We start from the raw sequence: 25,605 nt of genomic DNA, 5'->3' as shown, positions 1-25,605 counted from the left end.
GCTAAGATATTCACCAAATGTGGTTAGATTTGGTGAGGTTATCTTGAGTCTTTCATGCTCAAAATGGAAGAAGAAGATTCGGCCAGCTGGAGGAGATTCTTGAAGCATGGCTTGTCTTCGATTCTGCTCAACCACCACAGGAAGTAGCTAGAGTGGCGAAGTGATGGTTGAAGGCAGAGATTGAAGCAGATGAAGTCATCATCATCATGAAGCATCAAGGGCCAGAATTCCATCTTGGAGAGCAAGCCAAGGATGGAGAGCTCGGATTGATGAAGGGTGATGATCAAGAAAGGACTAGAGGTAATTGCATGTTGGTTAATGCATGGTTATCTCTTCTCTCTCTATGTGGCCGAACCGGTTTTGTTGAAGGAAGAAGAAGTTGGTTCAGTTTTGGCTTCAATAAGTGGAGGCTCCCCTCTTCTATATTAAGGGTGGACAGCCACTGTTTGAAGCAAGGAGAAAATTTGAGAGTGCAAGGCACAGAGTTCTCAGAGCTACCTGAGCTAACAGTTTTCTCTTCTCCTTCAATGTATTCAGTTTTGTATTTTTCTGTTTAATTTTGTCATGTCTTGAGTCTCATGGTAAAAGGCAAACAGTGAGGTTTGTAATGAAAAAGCCATAGAGCGGAAAAAGGCAGAGAGTGCAAAATTAAAAGAAAAAAGCCATAGATGTCTTAGAGTTCCTTTGTTCATCTATGTTGTGTTTCATGATTCTGTGGGAATCCCCTTGTAAGTTGGGTTAGCACTTTACAAGTTGTAATCTGTTTGATTATAGTGAAATTCCATCATTGTTGTGATGGAGACTGGATGTAGGCTGCACTGTACTTAGCAGCCGAACCAGGATATATCTTGGTGTAATTTTCTTCCTCTCCTACCCCACTTCTGTTTTCTACTGCACAGGAGCAAAAACCAAAAATGTCTCGTGCCAAGTGACGAGACAAAATGAAAATGTCTCGTGGCTAGGGACGAGCTAAAAACGAAAAAGTCTCCTCTGAATCCATCAAGTGTTAACAAACAAAAAGGGGCTAAGATTCAACCCCCCCCCCCTTCTCTTAGCCACTGAAACCATCACGTTGTCCTTTTTTTTTAAGCTTTTCACTTTATATATAAACTTGTTCCAGACTTCATTTATACTTAACACTTTTTTCCAACTATATAATTTAACACAAACTGACACATATTAAAATAAAAAAAATGATTATTTGCATAATTAATATTTATGAATATATTTTTAGTTTAATTTGTTTCGAAGGTGTATTTTATACTTTAATGTGTATTTTATATGGTTGTGTTAAAAAACTAATCAATTTGTCATGCACAAATCGTATTGATTTTTTTTAAATCACAGTAGTGATCACTGTTTGCAATTTGGAAGTTGTAAGGTATTAGAAACCAGAGAGAGAACATCTAACTCAAAATCTTAAAATATCAAGTTAATGATTCTCTCATCTTATAAATTTCTTGTTTCTTTTTGTTTTCTTCGATGTAGAATTAATTTATTATAATTTTCATATTTGCTTCTTAACCGTTTCTATATTTTCTACAAAATTATACGTGATATTTGTAATTTTCAACATAATTATATAGATCATGAAATGAAAAAATCATACAGGGACATTGTTTGAAAAGAGAATTTACTAAACATTAAAAGTACAAAGGAAATGCATTTAGGTAGATTGGAATCCTCCAAAACAATGTTTAAAGTGGTAGCTAGATGCATGAAATATGACCACTTTGGACAAGTTTAAAAGATCTCAATTCCATTTATTTGAACAAGTTTGAAGGATCTCAATGGGATTTATTTAACTGTCTAGCTTGTTCACGAGCCACTTTGATCTCTCAACATAGATAGAGCCGAAGATAGTTGTGAAATGGAAGATTAATTGGGAGTTGGGAATAAGAGGGAAGAAAGAAAATGGTTGAGAGAGGTATTAAATGCACATGGTCTCTCCATATGAACCAGGTGACCCGCATTTTTTATGCCTTCAAATGTTGTCTTATTTCCCAGCAGCCTGTATGTCATGTCATGTATATATATGTTACCATGTCTTTTCAATCACCAGCTAATGAAGGAGGGTAAAACAATAAAAGTATACGTAGGCTCTATGCATATATGATTCTTACTCTTTCATATTGTGTGCAAGCTCCTTTTTGAAAATCTTATCATTCTCACCCCACAGAAGATGAATTCGCTGCATGTAAAGGAAAGAGAACATAGAATTTATGGAGGGGTTAGGAGAATGAGAAACGAATAAAGAAGATTACCTGAGAAAAAATTGGAATGTTGATGTGTTTGTAGCTAATGTGTAAGGCCTCCAAAAGCTCACATCTTTCTTTCCTGTTGCTGAACATCACCTGCCAATTCAACTTATGTTATGCGTTGTCCTTTTTTTTTTTAAGCTTTTCACTTTATATATAAACTTGTTCCGACTTCATTTATACTTAACACTTTTTTCCAACTATATAATTTAACACAAACTGACACATATTAAAATAAAAAAAATGATTATTTGCATAATAAATATTTATGAATATATTTATAGTTTAATTTGTTTCGAAGGTGTATTTTATACTTTAATGTGTATTTTATATGGTTGTGTTAAAAAACTAATCAATTTGTCATGCACAAATCGTATTGATTTTAAATCACAGTAGTGATCACTGAGAGAGAGAGAGAGAGAGAGAGAGAGAGAGAGAAGAGAGAGAGAGAGAGAGAGAGAGAGAGAGAGAAGAGAAGAGAGAGAGAGAGAGAGAGAGAGAGAGAGAGAGAGAGAGAGAGAGAGAGAGAGAGAGAGAGAGAGAGAGAGAGAGAGAGAGAGGAGAGAGAGAGAGAGAGAAAGAGAGAGAGAGAGAGAGAGAGAGAGAGAGAGATTTCAGTTTTTCATTCACACACATTGAGATTTATTTGTACAAGATATTTATACTCATTTTCAGCTTTTAGTTTTACTGAGCGCGAGAGTTAGTTATAGGAAGTTTACACTCTTCTAATTTTTAACTACTCCTTGTTTCTAACTGCTTTGCTGAGTTAGTTTTTGATGTATTCTTATATTCTTCTCTAACTACACCTACATCAACCCTGCTGCTTCATGATTTTCATTTTGCTTTGGAGGTGTACTTACATTAACCCTGCTAATGTGGTCTCTTTTAGCTACTCTGATTTTGGCTCTGAGCCTTAGAAAATTTGATGCTGAGAGTGGCTCTATTAGCATGTCAGAAATCTGATCTTGGGATAGAATATGCTGGATGGTGATTTTCTTTTGCGTAACATAGTCTCTGATAAAATGTTGATTTAGTTCAAAGTGCTTGCTTTTGTTGTGCAGTACAGGATTAGCAACCAGTAGTACAACACTTTGGCTGTTGTTATAGAGACTCAATTTAACCATACAACATGCATTTCAATCAGGAGGTTCTGAATCCAAATAATTTTCGTGAGCCCTGCTGCAAGGCCTCTGTACTCTACTTATATTGAACTCTTTGAGACCGTTGTTTTCTTTTGGCTAGACCAATAGACAAAGTTCTCTCTTAGTACACACAAAATCCACTAGTTGATTTCTTATCATCCATATCACTTCTCCAGTCGGAGTCACAAAATCCGTAGAGTCTATAATCTGTTGACTTATGGAATCGGAGACCATGATGAATAGTCCTGGAAAGATATCGCAATATTTGCTTTACTGCCTTTCAATGGCTCTCAAGGGGATACTGCATGAACTGGGAGGCTTTGTTGACAACATTGGAGATCTCAGGGCGGGTGATTATAGCTTACTGAAGTCAACCTACAATTGATCGATACAAGGCTGGTTTGGGGAAGGGTTCTCCTTCATGAGCTGAGAGTTTCAAGTCAGAGGTCATGGGGGTAGGCATAGGTTTTGCAATGGACATCTCAGCTTTATGGAGAAGATCTTTGATATATTTGGTTTGTAAAATGTGAATTTCTGCTTCATTGTGTCTCACGACCTCTATTGCCCAAAAAGTAGCTCATTTCACTAAGGTCTTTGAGAGAGAAGGTGGAGTGTAACTACTTGAATTTCAGAGTCAGAGGAGACAGTGACCAGAATGTCATCAACATACACATGGATGAATGTGGCTAAGGTGGCTGTAAACTTGGTGAAGACGATGGTAGTGTCTAATCTGGTGTTGTGGAAGCCAAACAAGTGAAGGGTGTATTGTAATTTGGTAAACCAGACTCTTAGGGCCTGCTTTAAGCCATAGAGGGATCTCTGGAGTTGGCAAACATGTTGAGGATGAGCAGACGAAGTGAATCCCTTAGGCTGGGTATAAAGACCTCTTCCTCTAGATCACTGTTGAGGAACGCGTTATTGAAGTCATACTAGCGAACTTTCCATCCTTTTGCAAGTGCAACACTTAACACGACCTTGACAGTGGCTAGTTTAGCCATGGGGTTGAAGACCTGATCAAAGTTGATGCCTTCTTTCTGATGGAATCCATTCGCGCCAAGTCTTGCCTTGTACTTCTGCACCATGCCGTCAGGATACTTCTCGATGTGGAATACCCACTTACAGCCAATGACAGGGGCTGTGTGAGTGGGCCTGCCTGTGAGCCACCATGTATTCTTATGAATTAGGGCTTTATATTCCTCTTGCATCGCCTCACGCCAGTGGGAACTGCTCAATGACTCAGCCATGGAGTTAGTCAACCACCACCACAAGAGCACGATCACAAACCCGAGTGCACGAGTAAGAGTCTGCGTCTGCTGTCGCTATAGGAGCACGATCGCACCGGCCAAAATCGCCAGTCGCCGTAGTCACAAGAGCCAGAGTGCACAGAACCCAAGTTCCCAGACTAGAATTGGCATCAACCACTACCATAGAAGCATGATTACGCAGGTGAATCCCCTCTCTAACTACTGTAACATATGTTTTTGGCTTAAAGATCCCTGATTTGCTCTTGGTTTGCATTGAGTGGACATTTGATGTAGGGACTTCCACAGACGATTATGGCAGCAGCACTTCGACAGACAGTAGTGGCAACGGTTCCTACAAAGATCTCAATTCAACACTTGCAAGGGAGTTCTAATAAGGGGAAACATCAACAATAGTATCAGAAAATGCAGGATAAGACACAGACGCAAGAAGTAATGACTCAGGTATGCAATTAACAATATTGGAAGCATTATATAATGGATGTATGGAATTAGGTGTTCGATTGTGGGGTGGGGAACAGGTAGGGTGGGTCGAGGGCTGTTGTGTAGGTGTTGAGGTTGTGGGAAGATGGGAGTGATGGTCAAGGGAGAGGCTAAAAGGCTGAGTTGAGGACTGCTGTGCTTGTTGCACAACTGAGGATATAGTGAGGGTGGTATTAGAAGGGAAAGTAAGAGAGGATTTTGGTTGGATTGGGCTATAGATGGTGATGACGGGGAGTGATAGAAGGTATTGAAGAAGTGGGGATATGGGAATTCGAATTCGTTGAAGATGATGTTTCTGGATGTGAATTCCTTTCTTGATGGAGATAAACATTTATACTCTTTCTGATTTCCTGTGTACCAAATGAATATGCATTGGTGAGACTTGTGGTTGAATTTGTGAGGGTTGTAGTGTTTGAGTAGGGGGTAGCAGGCACAACCAAATGGTTTAAGGAACGAGTTGTTAGGTTTGCAGCCAATGAGAAGCTCGAGAGGTGATTTGTAGGAGAGTGTTTGGCTAGGCAGTCGTGATGAGATAGATCGCAAAGAGGGTGGCATCTCCCTAGAAAGATAGAGGCAGAGAAGCTTGGGCCATTAGTGTGAGGGTGATTTCAGTGATGTGGCAGTGTTTTCTTTCAACAGTACTATTTTGTTGGTGGGATTATGGGCAGGTTAGTCTGTGATGGAGTATTGGAGTCGAGATAGGCTTTGAATGTGGCTGAGAGATATTCACAAGCATTGTCTATTTGGAGGGATTTGATCTTCAGACTTATCCTATTTTCAATGAGCGCTTTAAATTTCACAAAAGCATCAAAGGCTTGGTCTTTTGTCTCTAACAGATAGGTATAGGTACATCTGGTACTTGAATCAGCGAAACAAATATAGTATTTGTGGCCAAGTCTACTGTGAACAGGGGCTGGTCCCCAAATATCTGAGAATACTAATACAGCATGCATGACAAAGAGTAGGAATGCAATTTTCTTTATTTATTGATTCATGAAGAATATTACATTCTTTTGTGACAAGGCTTACTATTTTGTCACCTGGGTGACCAAGCTTTTGGTGCCACAGCTGCATAGCAAGGTCATTACTTTTACATGTAATGTTTGCATGTACATTTTGAGTGTTTTGTGTTCAGGGTAGGTTTCTATAGAGATACTGTTATTTAGACTTTTATCCTCATTTGTGATTGCTGCAGTGTTGGAAACACTTTGCACAACCATGCGTTTAGCATCAAATTCAGAAGTGACAACAATATGTTATGGGAGCTCAGAGGTCACAGGGGAAGGTATGGCTATATTGCTATTTTTTGTAGGTGAAGGCGGTTCTTGAGTAGTGGTGTTCAAACATGTTGGTATATAGAGAGGTGGAGGGTTGGTGTATGTTGTGTTGTGTCTTGCATTTACTGAAATTCCTTCAAACTTGTAGAGACCATCCTTAAGAAGTCCTTGCAATAGTCTTCCTGGTTATCTAACATTGCACATTGTATATATAAGGCCAAAATTCAAAGAAAACGCAATTGTTCAGGGTAAATTTAGCTACACTTATTAGATTCTTGGAAATGTTGGGAACATGGAGTAGGTTTTGTAGCTCAAAAGGTCTATTTGATGGAATGCATGCATTATAGAGCTTCCAATATGTGTAATTTTCATACCTTGGCCATTACCTCCATACACTTTTTGATCCATTATAGTTTGTCCTGCGTTGAGGTTGTTCTAATCGAAGGTGATGTGATGCGCCAGAGTCTGGGTACCATCCTATCTCTGGGATTGCAGAAGGCAAGGCAAGCGTGAAGGCTCTGAGCAACAGATGGATGCGAGCTGGATTGTTGTGAGCTTTGTGGTGCTTGTCTAGTGTTGTGAAATTCCATAGAGGGAAGAGGTGCTACATTTAGTGATTGCTGTTGTGGATTAGTGAAGTTCTGGTTGAAACGGTGGTAGTATTGAAGTGCAATGTGCCCTATCTTTCCACCCACTTTGGCATTGGGGCCTGTTTTCTTGCCACCACGAAGATCTACCACCTCTTCCTCTAAAACCTCTGGTACGTCCACCTCTAAAGCCTCCTCTGAAGGTTTATGAACTATTGCAATTTTCATAGTTTTCTCCTTGCCTTGTGTTGTTTGGTGCATCGTTCTTTTGAGTGAGGTTTGCTTGGATAGATCTAAGCTCTACTTTTCTGAACCTCTCAATTAATTTTTCTTGTGTTTGCAGCTATGATTCGAATTCACTTTCATATATTTGATCTATTCTTGCATTAGTTATGGTGATGAAGGCACTGCACTCCTCATCCAAACCTCCAAGCGCTGCCTCAATGTATTCCTCCTTTGATAGTGGTACTCCAGGAACGTTTAGAGAATATGCAACTTGGTTTATCTTTGCCATATACTCTGACACTGAGGAGCCGAGCTTCTTGAATGCCTTCAATTGTGCTTTTAGTTGCTTAATTTTTTACTTTACACATGCAGCAAAGTAATCTTCAAGAACATTCTAGATCTGGTAAGAAAACTCACACTCTACCACACGATTGACAAAGGTTGCTTCCATGGATGACGTGAGCCATGCTACTAAGCATTGATCCTGCACTTCCCAGGCAACATATGCTTGATTTTCTGTTTTGGTAAGTTCAGCTTCTGAGTTGAATCTTGAATGAGTTTTTCATGGATCTAAGTGATTTTGCAGTTTATTAACTTTGATGCATGCTAGGGCTTGCTTCCTCCAAGCTTTGAAATTGTGTTTTGAGTTTAATTGATGAGAACGTAGCAAAGGTGTTTTGGATGAAGAGAGTCGTTGGAGTTCGTGGAGTAGCACTTTCATGGCTTCAGATAGGGCTGAAATCAGGTTCTATGGATCAAATAGCTCTGACACCATATAAGGCATCAAAAACTGTTGGAGAGAGAGAGAGAGAGAGAGAGAAGAGAGATGAGAGAAAATGATGGAGAATTCTGTTAAGAGATTTCAGTTTTTCATTCACACACATTGAATTCTATTTGTACAAGATAATTTAGCTTTGCTGAGCTGGAGAGTTAGTTACAGAATATTTCTACACTCTTCTAATCTCTAACTATTCCTTGTTTCTATCTGTTTTACTGAGTCAGCTTTTGGTGATTCTTACATTCTTCTCTAATTACACTTATACGAGTAAAAATTTATTACAAAATAAATAATAATAAAAAATTTCATATGTAAAATACATATTATACCACGAAACTTTCCATTTTGAATAATAACAAAATAAAAAAATCTATAAAAAGATTCTTATAAAAATATAATTTATTTTTAAAAATTATATATTTTTTAAATAAATATTTAATTATCTATAAAAAATTTATTTTCATCACTTTTTCACTCTCCCATGCACTTTTTTTCATAACTACCTGTTCATATCCTAACCCAATAATAAAACCAAGTCCAAAGTATATAACCCCAATGCACAAAAGAAAGGCCCACAAACCTTTCTTCATCTGGCCAACCTACACGAGAAATGGATCCATTGATCCGTCATAATCTTAACTACACCAATAGATCCGCCCAACAATTCAAATATGAGACTTTAATAACCCCTAGATAAAACATAAAAGGAAGAAATAACTACCCACCAGAGTAGGAAGGGAAGTTACAAGAGTGATGATAAATCCATAATTCTCACTATATAAATACTGCTCAAATCTCAGGTATCTCTGAATCCCAATCTACTAAAAATCTGCCTAAACCTTGCTAACTTAAGCATCAGAGTACCTTGTAGGTACCACTCCCATTCTCACTCGTAGACCTCAGATGACTTCGCCCCATTGAAGGAGACGTCAACACCACCACAAAAAGCGTATGAATCTCACGTTTAGACCCAAATTACCAATTTCAGGTAATCCTTAGAACATTGGCACCATGCCGGAGCCTAGAGTCAACACCCAATCATGGCAGACAACTACTTAGAAGACAGACGAATGACATCTGAATTAGAACCCCAAAAAGAAGAACAGATTAACGATGACCAAGTAATTGTTCTACCTCCTCCTCACCAAGAGGTATGGGGACTAATAAAGGAAGAGATTGAAACGACCCAAGAAAAATAGGATCAAAAGTCCATAGACCTAGAACTTCAGGAGACAGAAACACAACGAAATTAATGAGGTTGGTTCAAGGACATCAAGATCGGTTGGAACAACTCGAGATTGAGCTGGAACGACAACGTGAGTCTGAAAGATCCCTATGACATGAAGTACAACGACGAAGGGAATTGAAAGAAAAACTAGAAAGGTTGGAATCCAACCTCATGGGTAGGAGATCCTGAATTGATCGAGAAACTATGCCTTTAGGGAGTGAAGATCCATTCTCAAAAGAAATCATGCGAGCTAAAGTTTCTAGAAACTTTAAAAGTCCAGATATAGACATCTACAATGGAATGAGAGACCCACAACACCACCTAAGTGTAAGACCCTGGATTTCTAAAAAAAAATAAAAAATATAAATTTATTTATAATTTATTATATTTAATTAAGATTATATTTTTAAGAGATTTTATATATAAATTAAGTAATTTCTTATTTATGATTTAAAACTTTAATAATTGAATAATAACAAGGATTTTATATACCTTAAGTTGAATAATTAGATTTTTAACTTTATTTTATGATTATAAAGAAAATTGATTTTTATTATTTTTAATAATTGAATTAGAGTATTTATTTGAAAATAAATAAAGTTGATAATTAAATAGTACTTTTATAGGTATTATTATTGAATTAAGATTGGTTTTTAATTATTCTATTACCCTTAATTCTATTAAAATTACCTAAACTACCAAAAAATTTCCAAATTGAAAATCCTAACCCTAATCCTTTTACCCCACCACCTCACCCAGTGCCATCCCACCCCCATTTCTCCCTCTCAGCTACAACACACACACACAAAACCAAGGATGCGAGAACCGGATCAATCAATAAACCAATGAGGTGACTGGTTTACTGGTTCAATGGTTCGACCGGAGTTCAACCGGTTTAATTAAATATTAAATAAAATTATTAAAAATTTAATATATAATTTTAAATATTTAAATTTCAATAAAATTTAACCTAATAAAATTTAAAATTTTAATTTATAACCTAATAATAAAAAATAACAAACAAATCAATAATAACCACTAACCATTGAGTCTGCAAACATAATCATAATTTAAATTTGGAACAAACATAATCATAATTTGGAACAAACAAACAGAATTACAAAAATATATGAAATCAAACAAACAGACTATGAAATCAAATTGCAGTAACAAATTAAAAACAGAAAAAAACATAATTTAAAACTTACAAAAACAGAATAAAAAAACCTGATTAATTCATTTAATTAACAAAATAAAAAAAAGCTAAAAAGCAGAAGACAGTAGCACTCAACATAAATTAAATGCAGAAGACAGCAATGAAAAAACAACAATTAACCCAGACAAACAAGCAACAATTAACATAATCAAATCCAAAAACCAGCAATTAACTCCCAAAAATGAAAACTGAAGCAGGATAGGGATCTGCTTACAAACACAGAAATTCATAAACTCAAGCTAAGCAGAAATCAGCAAACTCAAAATCAGAAATCAGAAACCAAATAAAAGTACAATAAAACAAGCAAAAGTAAATTGACGATCGACGGCGAATGAGGAATCTAAGTGACGGCGATGGAAGAGGGAAAGTGAGCTCGGGCACAGAGGGGATTGAAGACAGGCTTGACGCGCGAGAGAGAGGGATTGACGATGAGGACGGACCGATGGAGATACGATTTCAAGGTGGCCAACGACGACATAGACAGAGGCAGTGACATCAACAGCGAGCATACCAAGCGACGCGAGGTGAAGTGATCCAGGAGAAGAGAATCACGACGGCGGGGCTCGATGCTGGTTGAGGAGAAGAGTTCGTCAGTGACGGCGGCACTGGTCGCTGGCTGCTGCTACTGGAGATCTGGGAGAAAGAGAGCAGCGCCGGCTAGGGTTTTGTGTGGAGATCAGAGACAGAGAGAGAAAGAGAGGGGTTGGGTGGTGACTGGGTTAGTGGGTTGTGGGTGTGTGCGAGAGAGAAGGGAGGGGGTTTTATACTTTTATATATATTTTATTATTATTTTTTTGAATTAAAAACTGGTAAAAAACCGTCCGGTTCAAGTAGTTCATCGGTTAACCACCAGTTTGACCGGTTTTTCACCGGTTTTTTGTCAGACGATTTATCACTTCAACCGAACTGACTATAGGACCGGTTCCCGATTAATCTGGTTGAACCGGCCGGTCTAGTTTGATTTTCAGAACACTGCACAAAATAAAAGAAAAAGGGAGAAAACAAATGGAATAGGGAAAAAGACATGAGAGACAGCAGAAGAGAGATGGAGATCAAGGGAGTGAGGAAACATAGGAGAACCAGAGAAGACACAGCGCCGACGAGGAACCCGCGCCGCCACCGCACCGCGTCACGCCCTGGAGCCCACCGTCAAACCCGTCATCGCTGCTGAGCCACCGTTGGAAACAGGACTGTGAAGAGAGCCGTCAAGGCGCAGGTGAGAGATGCGGTGAGAGAGATAGCTCGCGTTTCCTGCGCCGTCATCAAGGTCTTCAATGTCGTCGTCAATGGAGGTCTGTTGCTGAGGAGAAAAACGCGACGAAGAAGGGAGACTGAAGCTGATGCACGCGGAGGAGGGAAAACAGCATCGCGGATTGGAGCTGGATCTTTCTGCCACCGTTTCGTCACTACCGCGACTGGGTTGCCGCCGCCATCGCTGTTGGGTCTGACCAGAGAGAGAGGTGACGGTGGTGGATGTTGGTGCTGTTGCATGTTAGAAGGAAGGGCTGGTACATTGTCTCAAAGCCACTGCGTCACCACCAAAGTTTCCTGCTGCCGTTCCACCTGCCGAATGTCATCACCGGAGTTGCAGCCGTTTTGTTCTTTGAGTTCTTCTCCGAATACAGTAGGTTGTCTTACTCTGAAACCTTTATAGTCATCGTTTTGTTATATATTACTGAGGTTTTCGTGACATTAAATGTCTCAGGGTTGAGTTACTATTGTTGTATGGTGCTTCTATGGCTACCACCGTTACGGAAAACTGTCGATTTGATGTCGTTGATTTCGGGCTAAGAGAAAAGGGTTTTTAGACCCGTTTGGCTTTGTGGTTTTCGACTGTTTGAGGTAGGGATTTTTATTAAAATCTATTTTATATTACCGAATTGTTATAAATAGATATGGACATGAAAAATGTATTTCTATGATTATATTTGTCTTATGGATGTGATTGTTCGCTTAATTGAATTACTGACTGCTTGAGTGGTGTGCGGTTGTGGATGAGAAATTGATACTGAAACTAGATCGGCATTGAAAATGATTTTATTTTGGAAGTGATTTGATTTTGAATTGGCTTGATTTTATAAATAATTTAATATTGGAGCTGGCTGATTTTGAAAAACACCTATTATTAGAATAGGTTGAATTTTGGTAAATGATTGAGATTTGAAAATAAATTTGATTTATTGGAAATAAACTGAATTAGAGAAATAAATTGATTTTGAAATAGTTTGACATCGAACCTGATCTGATATTAAAACTGGTTTAAAAATTAGAAAGGATTTGATATTTGATAATTGTTTGATATTGAAGTTGTTTGAGAACAGGTTGAAAAATGTGGTTTTGATGGGACCCGTAAGGATGGCATAGTCCGAATTTTACAGAAGATGTTACCTAAATTTTTATAAAAATTGGAGATTTCTTTTAAAGTGGCTATTTAAAAAGATTAAGATTTAAGGATTATATGACTTGTTTCGGAGTTATTAGGAAAAAGATTATGTTTTGAGTTTGAATTCTTAATGAACGGAATGGGAGGAATGATGAGGATTGAATTTAAAAGAAGAATTATGAGATTTGATTTTAAAAGTATGATTTTTTTAATGAATTGAATGATATTGAGAAATGGATTTGAAAATGAAATTGAATTTGATTAAGAGTTGAGACCCCAGGTAAGAGGCAGTGGCGTTGTCCACTTGCTCCGGGAAAGAGATGAGAAATAAGAATGCAGAAAACTGTGTTTGATTATAAAATTGAATGAATATGGTAAATGAGACATGGTTGAGGATGATTGATGACAAGTATATCTTTATTTTCTCTCTGGTTGTAAGAGTGATAGGGCACCTATTTTCTCTAATAGTGACAGGATACATAATCCCTCTAATGGTGACAGGGCACATATTCCCTCTAATGGTGACAGGGCACGTATTCCCTCTAATGATATTAATGCACAACAGAGAGACAGTGTCCAGGTTAGTTACCGGACATGTCAGGTTTGGCTATATAACCGACAAATGAGCTCATCAGCCATAGAGTAGACATGCATCATATGTATTTGCATGCTTTGTTTGGGTTTGAATTTGTTTTGGTTTGCCTAACTGTTTAACTGTCTTTAACTGCTATCCGAGCTACTTGCTGTAACTGCTATCTATACCTGTGTTTTCTTTGTCTATTTTGTCTGTGTTTATTCTGGTGTGGCGCTTTTGAGATTGAGTTTTGGTGCTGAATTGATGATAGTGTTGGTTGATTGCATGATTGGTTTCTGATTGAGGTTTAGTAAAGTATGAAATATCAAGCTGGTTCAGCATAGGTTTAATGAACCTATGTTTGGAACAGGTTGGTCATTCATACAGTTAGAAAACTTTTAAGATTCTTTTATAAGAAAAGTGAGTTTTGGATCTAGATACTTAACTGATTTCTTTTAAAAAGGCTTTGAATTTTTGAGTAGTTAAACCGTCGATTTTTAAAAGATTCACAAGACATCGATAATCACTGAGTTTGAAAAAATAGATTTCCCTTTAAATATCTTCTTATGACATTCTAAAACTCCGTGGTGAGACCGTGTGGTTAGGTTCTCATCCCCTATAGCTTTATCTTTTCAGGAGACGAATGACAAGGCTCACGAAGAGTTTTATTGCGTTTTGCTTATTTGATGTTGTTGTTTTAGTTGTTATTTATTTATCCCTCACCATCAATATTTTATTTTGTAAGAGGGATATGAATTGTATGTTTTGTATGTATACTAAATTCATAAGCTACTTATGTAAACAGTGTTGTATATATGTACGTGTTTGTTGGTTTGCAAGATAAAATATTTTTTTAATTTTTTTCAAAGAAAACAGCGATACAGTTTCGAGTCAAAGGCTCTTATTTATTATTAAGTATATGAAGTCGTCGTAATACTTCTTGCTATCAGAGTGGCACAGCCAAAAGCGTGACATTCTGATAGTGAGGATGTTACACTAAGCAATTTCAAAAGTTGCATGTATTTGGTCGATGCCTCTGATGAAACTCAGTGCAAAGCCTTCCAACCACTAGGGGTGTGCATGGCCCAGCCCGGCCCAAAGACCCGGCCTGACCCCAAACACTTTATGGGCTAATTTGGTGTGATTTCACCGGGTCTAGGGCCAGATAAGCGTCTCAAAAATAGACCTGGTCATTATTTTGGGTCGGGTCCGGACCATAGTTCAGGTCACCCAAACTCGGCCCAGTGGCCCAGTCATCATACACAATTAATATTTTGTGTTATTAGTGATGGATGATGATTATTCTTATGTGGAATTTAAGTATTGTAAACCTTAATATTTTGTGTTATTAGTCATTATAAGACTATAAGTTAATGTTTTATGTTTAAAATGCATAAGACTTTAGAGTAATGCATAATATTGTGTTATTTGTATTGATTTAAATATTTAGTGTTATTAGACAATATTAGTATTGATTATGGTTATGCTTTAATTTTAGAGAAAAGTTGGTTCTTGTTATATTTTTATAAGTGAATATTTTCCATGTCAAATAATGGTTAAAGTCTTGGAAATTTGGATATTTTCACATGCTAGCTTACAAGAAGGTATCAAGGTAATGTAATGTAATGTTAATGGCCCAATTTTCACCCGGTATAATCGTGGCCCGAAAGTGTATAGGTTTCATCGGGTCTAGGGCCAGGTTCAGGTCTAACAAATAGGCCCGATATATATTTCGGGTCGGGTCTAGGTCACATCAAACCTGGTTTCACCCGGCCCATGCATACCCCTACCAACCACATTGACCAAGGCAACAATGAAGTGATTCGATAGTTTTCCACCAAGGTCGGTCACTTGCTTCGATGACTTGGCCAAGAGTTTCCTCACTTAATTCTCCATTCAAATTGATAAAGCTAAACATACTCCAAGCCTCATATGTGTCAAACAAGAGGTTAGAGAATCCCTCAGGTCCTACATAGAAAGGTTCAACAAATCATGTTTGGAGATTCAAAACTTGTCCACTAAAATAGCTATCGTGGGGATCGTTAATGGCCGTAGAGAAGGTCCCTTCTCAAATTCCATATCAAAAAGGCACATGAATTCTTTGTACGAGGTTCGAGAATGAGCTAAGGAATACATTAACCTGTAAGAAACCACTCAATTGAGGAGGCCTGCTTCAGGACTAAACAACCAATACCAACCTCGAGATAAAGAAAAGGAGCCAAAAAAGAAATAAGAATACAACTTAAAGACCTCGGAGATATCACTCTTACACTCCATTGCGAGTCTCCTTGGTTCACGTCTATAGAGAAATATGCCATACTGAAAAGATATCACCTCCCAATTTCATTTGAAGCAAGAAAGCAAAAAATCGGTCTGAAAACTGTGAATACCATAATATTTAAGGCCATTCAACCAATGACTCCTACGACTTAAAGAACATGATAGAAAAACTAGCCAGAGAAGGGCAACTGGATAAATATCTCGCTGGGAAGATGGATGAAACCAATAAAAGAAAAAAATACAATGAAGACAGGGAAAGGTGAGAAAGACCAGCAAGAACACCTGAAAGGCACATTTACATGATTGTTGGTGGATTTGCAGGAGGAGGAACAATTAAGTCCTCCTATAAAAGGCACTTGAAGGAAGTCTACCAAGTTGAGGAGAATGAGAAAATACCTAACCCTCCTACGGCAACTTCCTTCAAAGAAGACACTAGGGGAATTATGCCCAGACATGATGATCCAATGGTTATAACCGTGATCCTAACTAATGCTAATCTCCATAGGACCTTGGTGGATCAAAGAAGTTTAGTTGATATCTATTTAAACAAATCTTTGATAAATTAGGGCTGGAGGAAAAAGATTTGAAAGCATTCCCAGACTCTCTTTTTGGGTTAACTGATTCACCTATCCAACTTCTGGGGTACATCACATTGTACATTAATTTTGGTAAAGGTTTAAAATCACATACCATAAATGTTGATTTCATTGTAGTAGACATGTCATCATCATATAATGCCTTGTTAGATCATACAATCTTGAAATTGACTTGTTATTGTAGTTTCAACTCCTCATCTTTGCATGAAATTTCTGACTCCGAAGGGGATAGCTACTATAATAGGAGATTAGAAACTGGCCAGAAGATGCTATAATGAAATCCTAAATCTATGGGGTTGCCCAAAGGGAAAGGAAATAAACTTAATAGAGCTCGGCGGTATCCGCGTTCGAGAAGATTTGAGACCCCAACCTAAAGGGAGGACATAACAAGTGAAAATAGGCGACAAAGTTGGAAAAACTACTAATGTGGGGACCAATTTAAATCAAAACATGAAAGGTGATCTCATCAAGCACTTACAAGGTAATTCTGACCACTTCGCATGGAAAGTCTCTGACATGCCCGGCATCCATCCCGGCCTCATGTCCCACAAAATTGCCATATACCCAAGCTTACCACCTATGCAACAACGACGACGAAAGGTCACTCCCGAGTGAGCACAAGTCATGGAGGATCAAGTTCTAGCACTCCTGAAAGCTAGATTCATAAGGGAACTAAAATACTCCTTATAGCTAGCCAATGTAGTGTTCGTTAAGAAGCAAAATGAGAAATGAAGGATGTGCATAGATTGTACCTACCTCAATAAAGCTTGTCCTAAAGATCCTTACCCTCTGCCCAACATTAATATTTTAGTCGATTTAGCCTCAGGGTAGAAGTTTCTTTCCTTCATGGATACCTACTAAGGATATAATCAAATCCTGATATACGAGCCTGACCAAGAGAAGACATCCTTTATTACGCCTAGGGCCAACTATTGTTATGTAGTTATGCCCTTTGGGTTGAAAAATATTGGAGCAACATACCTGTGACTGATGAATAAGGTATTCCAACCTCACTTGGGAAAGCTAATGGAACTCTACGTAGATGATATATTTGTCAAAACCAAGGAAAAACTAGCTTATTATCCTACTTATCAGAAGTATTCCACACTATAAGATATCACATGATTAGATTAAATCCCACTAAGTACACCTTCGCAGTAGAAGCAGAAAAATTCCTTGGGTTCATGCTTACCCAAAGGGGCATTGAAGCTAACCTAAACAAATAGACAATCTTGGAGATGAAAAGTCCAAACTGCTTGAAAAAAGTCTAGCAGTTGAATGGCAAATTGGCGCTCTGTCCAAGTTCTTGGCTAGCTCCGACCTAAGATCACTGCCACTATTTGCGATCAACAAAAAGGGGCACAATTTTCAAAGGACTCAAGAATGTGAACAAGCTTTTCAAAAATTTGAAAAATTCTTGAGCTAGCCACTGAGGAGGGAGAATAACTTGTGCTATATCTAGCCGTTGCTATCTGGGCTCAAAAAAAGACTACAAGAAGTAAAAGGAGCATGGGCTAAAGAACAACTATAAGTACTATAGGCATATTGGACCACTCCAGAGTCCAAAACTGGAGAATCTCCCTTCTGACTTGCCTATAGAATGGAGGCTATGATCCCCATTAAAGCCAAAGAAAAAATTCCAAGGATGAGATTTTACAATGAAATCGGTAATGTTCAAGCCCCAAATGAAGAACTCGACCTCCTTCCAAAAGTCTGAGAACAAGCTCGGATAAGAGAGGAAGCGTTAAAGCAAAGAATGGCTACAAGGTATACAAGAAATTTATAAGGAGGAACTTTGCCATGAACAACCTCATCTTGATAAAAAAAATGACATTGGAGCACAGAAGTCGGACGAGGGAAAGCTGACAACAAATTGAAAGGACCTTACAAGATTGCTGAAGTCTTAGAAAATGGTTACAATAAAGTGTCCGACCTAAAGGGTGACGCGATATTATAGCTAAGAAAGCGCACCTTGCTCCCTGATGTACTCTTTTTCCTGACTTCATGGTTTTGTCCCAAAAGATTTTTCTGTAGAGGGTTTTAACGAGACATCATAGCAAGGACTAAAAGTTAGAGTTATAAAAACTCTTGGTAGCAACTAGCAAATACATTTGTAATATATTTTATTAATAATATGTTCTTTACCAAATTATTCACACCAATTCATGCTCCAAAAAACACGAAAATCATGATCGGCCTCAAAGTGGTCGGCTAGATAAAACGACGAGGTCCGAGTTAGTGTGTGATTCATGCAAGCGAATTACCTTTAAAATAGCTTGGATGTAAATGAGTTGTGCAGATAATGCCAAAGTAAATCACAAAAATGTCTTAGCATGATAAAGCGTTATTATGAAAATGATGCAAATCATAAAAATAGTAAGGAGACAAAGAAATTAGCAAAAATCAAACATTCAAAAAGCCCAAAATAGGCCAACAAGTGTTCAATACTACAAAAAATTATATTGTAAAATAAATTAAAATAAAAGAAAAGCTAACCCTTAGGGAAAGCTTTGATACCAACAGCTCGAGAGACCTCCTCGGAAGAAGCAAGCTGAGAAACCTCAAAGACAGGGGCAGCTTGTACGACCTATTCAACAGGAGCAGCCTGTACAACCTCTCCGACAGAGGCAGTCAATTGGATAACTTCAATAGGGACAACAGAAGCTTTGAGGATCTCGGAAGGAATGGCATCCTTGTCATCCTCAGGAATGAGAAATATCTCGCCATCCACCACAAATTTATCAGGATCGATGGGAGAAATATCCACCTTAAGAGCAAGAACCTTGAACTGGGCTTTCAATTTTGCCACAGTATCATCCAAGTCCTTCACAACAGCACGCTCCAATTTCTCGTGCTCCTGTTTGAACTCCTCAAAGTTGGCCCTCCAAGTCGAGCCTCTCCCCAAAGACCCAAACATAGCTCTCTCCCACTTTATTTCTTATGGCCTTCTCTTTGTCTGCCCTCTCATTGGGCTGTTTCACCATATTCCGAAGAAAAGCAGCATCCAACTTCAAAGTAGTCCTCTCAGCCTCCAACTTGGATTTGGCCCTCTTAAGCTCATCCACCTCCATGCTAAGGTCGGATACTTCCTTTTGAGTGGCATTAAGTGGAATTTGGCGAAGCTTTTTGAGAAGGGTCGTGCACACCCCAGCAGTTCGGATACCTCCCTTTGTCAGATCCTCTAAATTCTTCTCTATGGTAGTATCATCCATATCAATGGAGCTACTAGGCATAATATACTTTTTAGCAAAAGCAATAGCGTCAAAGCCCTACTCGTAGACGCTACCATATTTGATGGAAGGAGTTTTTCATTTCTGAGAAGATCTATAGGCCGACAACTTAAGAGGCACTACGGGAACTACTGGGGCAGAAAGAGGGCATTGTTTGAGAGGAGAAGGCTACGTAGACTTTTTTATTGATAATAGGTCGAACCAGTTTTTAGAGAAGGGGTTGAGCTACCGCCTAACTTCTTAGCCTTCTTAACTTGGCTTATCGAGCATCCTCGTTCTTCTTTGCTTGTTTAAGTTGTTATAGGCAGTTGAGCCACTAGTAATTTTGACTATAATAAAAAGAAATATGGACCTAGTAATTACAAGACATGCATATGGAAAGTTATCTACAAAATAAAAGCTATTTGCCTAACTCAGTTAGTAGATAGCTCGACTTTGCTACCAAAAATTTCTTTGTGTCTAGATAGGGAGATCAACCCCAACATTCATGGAATAAGGTTACTATATCTTGCTCCTCCTCGTCAAGTTCCACAAAACTATACTTCACGACTACAAACACCTCATCCCAATACAAACAAAACATATAATCATTTTGCTCATTCTGATAAAAAGGTCGGACACCCTTGATAGATCGAACCTTAAAATAGTAGTTCTTAAAGTCATGGAAGAATTCCTCAAAAATGGAAAAAATTCTCCGATCTTGAGTAAATCAGAAAGAAGTCCATTGTTCTTTCTTAGAGCTAAAGGGTTTGTTTAATTGAAAAGAATAAAAGAAAACCTCTAGGGACAAAGGCAGGTCAAGTTCTTGACAAATCAATTAGTAAACTTTTAAGAAACCCCACGAGTTTGGGTAAAGTTGGGTAGGAGCGACTCTAAAAGCAAAAAGGACACCCTACTCAAAGTTGGTGAAAGGACTCTTCACACCTAGCCTAATAAAGAGACACTCATACATGAAGAGAAACTGCTCTTCCAACCTGTTATATCGGGCATAGAAAATCCTCTTCTTGGGATCAGGGGCCTTTAACACATACTTCTCAACTTCTTCGTGTTCCTTACAAATCCTATGTTTAAGTAAAAAATTTTCTAACATCTCACTATCTACTACAGACACAGCAACTAGGACTATGCTATCTACCCAGTCTAGGTCAGAAGGAATATTAGAAGGCATAACTTGTACTACTGAATGAGACATACAGAAAATATACCTACAAAAAGAAATGCAACTAAGTTACTACAAAATCGGACAAGCAATAAGTTGGACAACATAGGAAAAATATCCAAGCAACCCTGACCGTTCTCGACAATAACAGATGCCAAATGTATGGCCTTAGTTCGTAGAGTTTCAAATGGCACCATCATCAAAAGCAGCAACGGTGCCATTTAGGGGAAAGATAAAATCCCAAAAATCACATATTACAAAGATCAACCAAAAACATCAAGCATGCTATCACAAGAAAACAAAGATTCAAAGAAAAATGTATCCAACAAAAGGCTCAACGAAAATAATATCTTTTATCATCACAAGTAGACGCATCAAGATTTTAAAAGATATTTTTTTAGAAGTTTCAAAAATCACATTTTGCAGAAATGACAAATCGTAACTATTAAATATCTCAAAAACTCAGACACATCATGCAAAAAGAAATTTATAACCACATACTCGAACAAGCAAAACCATAAAAAAATAATGAAGAAAAAGGAAGTGCCAACTTGGATAAGAGAGAAGGGATAACAAAGAAGCACACACACACACCACATGACTCAGAGAGATGACAGACCCACAAAATTGCAAGAAACAACTCGTCAGAGGGAAAGATACCAACAGAAAAGAAATTGAAAAGAAAAATGGTGCCTCAAGAACGTGATAGAGAAAATGAAGGGGTTTTGTGAAAAGGAAATGAAAAGCGAAAAAGAAGAAGGAGGAGAAGAGATGAGGTTATATAGCTTCGAATAGGGACAAATTATCCAATTCACCCTGTTTTAAAAAAGCTTTTAATACTCTGCACAATTACCAAGGTAACTGAAAAGACGCGCAAATGGTTACAAACATATGAAATGTCACATCAATTCAAAATCATGTTGAGATAGCCGACCTCTTCATATGAGATTGCGTCGAGAAAGCCGACCTAACCAACTTGTGCAAATAACAATAGTGACTCAAGAAGCAACTCGGCTGAATGGCCGACACTGACTTGAACAAACTCAACATCGAGCAGTGGCACTATTCATACCCTGACCCAATAATAAAACCAGGCCCAAAGTAGACAAGCCCAACAGACAAAAGAAAGGTCCAGAAAACCATTCTTCATCTGTCTGACCTACACGGGAGCGGATCCACTGGGCCTTATGTCTGACCCACGAGTAGAATCTTAACTGCTCCAACAAATCCGCCAACAATTCAAATATGAGACCTTAACAACCCCTAGATAAAAAGAAAAAATAACTTCCTACCAGAGTAGGAAGGGGAGTTACAAGAGTGAAGATAAAGCCATCATTCCCACTATATAAATACCACCTCAGAACTCATGTATCTCTGAATCCCAATTTACTAAAAATCTGCCTAAAATCCTTACTAACTTTAAGCATCATAGTATCTTGCAAGTACCATCCCATTCTCACTCGAAGACCTCGAATAGCTTTGCTCCATTAGAGGAGACGTCGACACCACCACCAAAAAGCGTTTGCATCTCACGTTCAGACCCAAATCACCAGTTTCAAGTAACCCTCGAAACACCACTGTTTATTTCCTTTTTCTTTTTCTTTTGTAGGAATGATAAGTGAATGATCACTTTATTTCACATATATACAAAAAAAAGTAGAAAATCCATAAAAAAAAAATTAACTATCCTATTGTTTGCTTGATGTTTTGCCCAGGTTGGCTGTAGGTGGGACTATGGGTGTGTTTGGTTTAGCAATAGAACGAACGATATAAAATACGTTCAATCTTCTTGAACATTAGAAGCAACAAATTGTAGCTTTTGCGTTCAATTGTTAATTTGGAGAAGTAATTGAAGAAATTTATTTTTTTCTGCCAATTTTATCATTCAATCTCATTTGTTAGAGGAGATACCAAGAACAATCATCAATCATCAAAATTTTTGTATTTTTTTTCATGGTTATGCTTTACAAATAATTTTTTTATGCTATCATTTTTAGTACTTTTTTTAAGTTTCAACTTTTTTATTAATTTATTTTTTTTTTTTCATAATATGGATATTTTTGTTTAGAACTTTTTTTTGATGTTCTCTAATGAATATTGTTGTATTTTTTAATAAAATTTTTAATATTTATTATTCATATAATTTTTTTAATTATTTTTGTTGATACATATTTTGTATGAAATTTTGTTATTTTTATAATATAAATTATTAATTTTATTAGAAAGACCAAATTAAATACTAAAATAAATACTAAAAAATTATGATCAAGAGAGTACTAAATTTCAATCCATAAATTTAAGTTCTTTCAAAAAAATAGCCAAAAGGGTTAAAAAAATATTATTTTAGATGATATAAATTCATGTTTTTTTAATAATTTTTATCTAAACGTGATTTTGAACAGAGAAATGTTAGGAGGTCATCAAACTTTATTATTATTTTTTGCCATCACTTAATTATTAACTCAATTCTTTTAGTCTAGTTCTTTTAGTTTAGTAATCTAACAATATACTTTATCACATACTTTTAAACATTGATGACTAATTGATGGCCAAAAATAATAAATTCTGATGGCCTCATTCCTTTTTTAAATAATGAAATACAAATAACATTTATTTTACTATAATTCATTTTGATACAAAATTACCAAACATAAATTATATAACACCAACTCACTTTTTATCAAAATCAAATTTGTAAAATCAATTTGATGCAGATTCTTATTTATAAACTTTAATCTGTCAAATTGATGATTGAGCAGTATTGAGCAAGTTTACTGCTTCAAATAAAATGTAACAAAAGTAAATAAAAGTAAATAATATTATTGTTGAATAACTTGAGCACAAACCTTGAGAAAGTCGTTGTGAAATCGATTAGGGAATGAAATGTTTTTGTGAATCCCTAAAGAGAGAAGGCCCTTGACTCCATCAACAGTGGATGGCATTAACATCTCTGAACACGAAGAAAATCCAACACCGTTCACTATCTCCATAATGATGGACTCTTTGATGGCCACAACGGCGCCAGAGATGACCATGCCATGCACCATATCAGGATACATTTCCGCCATCTTAAAGGCCACCATCCCACCATAGCTGAACCCAACCAGCACGCACTTCTCCACCCTGAGCTTCCCCAATCCCACGGCTAAACACTCCGCTTGAAACTCTAGCGATCGGTTAGGACTGTCGGTGAAGGAGCCGCCAAAAAAGAGAAAGTCTGGTACGTAAACAGCATAGTGTTTGGATAAGGATGCAACTTGGAATTGCCAGGTCATGATTCCATCTCCGCAGAAGCCGTGGAGGAGAACTACTACTGGCTTCTTGGACTTGGAAACGAGGTTAGGACTAGAGATGGCATATGAAGGAACCCAGAATCTCATGTGTGTTTCCGGGTGTATCTCTACTGTGTAGGGTTTCACCCCGGCCGTGATTTTCATGAGCCATTGCAGAAAAGAACAGTGAGCGGCTACCAGGTTCACCATTTGATCTTCTAACTAGTACATAGAAAATACTAAAAATAGCACAATAGATTTATTAGCAGAATTTTAAACTATTTCTTATCAACAACAGCTTTTTACAATAGAAAAAGTACAATAGAAAATAAGAAATCAAATAATACTAAGAAAATGGTTTTTGTAGTGCTTAAAAATTTGATGTCTAATTACCAAAAAAATAAAAAATTAATATTTAATTTAAAATGATAAAATTTAATAAATTTAAAATATTTAAAATTTATTATATAAAATAAATTAAAAAAATTAGACTCCAATAATAAACACCATGAAATTTTTGGATTTTTTTCTATTATAAAATAAAAAAAATATTTTCAAAAATAAATTACACTAGCATTAATGTTTGGAATCTGTGTCCTTTTTTTTTAGTTTTTCAAAATCTTAGGCGAACTTATAAAAACTACTCAAAAGTCAAAAGTTCGTCTAAGTCTAAGGTGACTTTTTTTTTACAGTACATTTTCTGGTTATATTCATCTTTATTTTTTCATTTATAAAATAAAGATTCATTACACTATAACATATTAATGAGTACAATAAAATAATTACTTATTAATATTGGTATATTAATACTCATTAACATGCTTATTGATTAAATCTTTTATATAGATTTAATAAATTCACATATCAGTGTATATTGATACATTAGTAATTAAATTTAAAATAAAAAATATTTATTATATTATAAAAATATTAATAAGTACTCTAAAAAATATTAAATAAGTAATTATTTTATTATGTTTATTAATATTTTTATAGTATAATGAATATTTAAATATGGTATAAATGAAAAATAAGGATAAACATAATGAAAAAATAATTAATAATAACGTGAAAAAAATTTATAGTTCATATTGGTCAATAATACATAAAGAAAACGAAAAAATTTTATTATAAATATCCGATTGAAATAGATGATTTTTTTTCTTTATAAAAGGTACTATATAGTGTGTATTTATTATAGATATTTTATTATTCATAATGTAATTATTTTATTGTACTCGTTAATATTTTTATAGTATAATGAATATTTAATTATAGTGTAAAATAAAAAAATAAAGATAAATATAATAAAAAAATATATGTTAAAAGGAAGTTTGTGTAAAATTTAGATAAACTTAGTGTAATTTTTAAAAATCCGTCTAAGGCTTAGGCAAATTTTGTGTAATTTTCGGAAATTTGTCTGCGACTTTGGCGAACTTTAGAAAAAAAAAAAAAAAAACGGATTCCAACAAATGATATTAGTTTAATTTATTTTTAAAAACAAAATATTTTTTTATTTTATAATAAAAAAAAATCTAAAATTGGCCCACAGAAATAAGAGAGGAGAAAGAGAGTCACCCATCACTATATATAATTATATAGTGTCCCTACCTTTCCCTTTCCTAAAGCTTTTTGTATCATCATCATTCCCTTAC

The 25,605-nt window shown here is 36.4% G+C and overlaps 1 protein-coding gene and 1 long non-coding RNA gene across 2 annotated transcripts; both read right to left on the bottom strand.

Annotated features, from left to right (window-relative positions):
• Positions 1-1,616: 1,616 nt before the first annotated feature.
• On the bottom strand, positions 1,617-24,295 carry LOC112749206 (uncharacterized). Its single transcript, XM_025797468.2, has 4 exons — positions 23,525-24,295; positions 2,265-2,354; positions 2,124-2,191; positions 1,617-2,011 (listed from the first exon to the last, which is right to left on the bottom strand). Exons 1-4 carry the CDS (start codon positions 24,158-24,160, stop codon positions 1,879-1,881), a joined length of 927 nt encoding a protein of 308 aa, XP_025653253.1. The 5' UTR covers positions 24,161-24,295; the 3' UTR covers positions 1,617-1,878.
• LOC140173189 (uncharacterized) lies at positions 2,861-8,116 on the bottom strand. The gene is made up of 2 exons (XR_011873145.1): positions 6,797-8,116; positions 2,861-6,612 (listed from the first exon to the last, which is right to left on the bottom strand). It is a non-coding gene; the product is annotated as an uncharacterized lncRNA (long non-coding RNA).
• Positions 24,296-25,605: the final 1,310 nt, after the last annotated feature.

The sequence above is a fragment of the Arachis hypogaea genome, chromosome 15, assembly GCF_003086295.3.
Source record: "Arachis hypogaea cultivar Tifrunner chromosome 15, arahy.Tifrunner.gnm2.J5K5, whole genome shotgun sequence".
Taxonomy (NCBI): Eukaryota; Viridiplantae; Streptophyta; class Magnoliopsida; order Fabales; family Fabaceae; genus Arachis; species Arachis hypogaea.
Note: the sequence above shows the minus strand (reverse complement) of the source record. Positions and strands in the feature narration are given on the sequence as shown.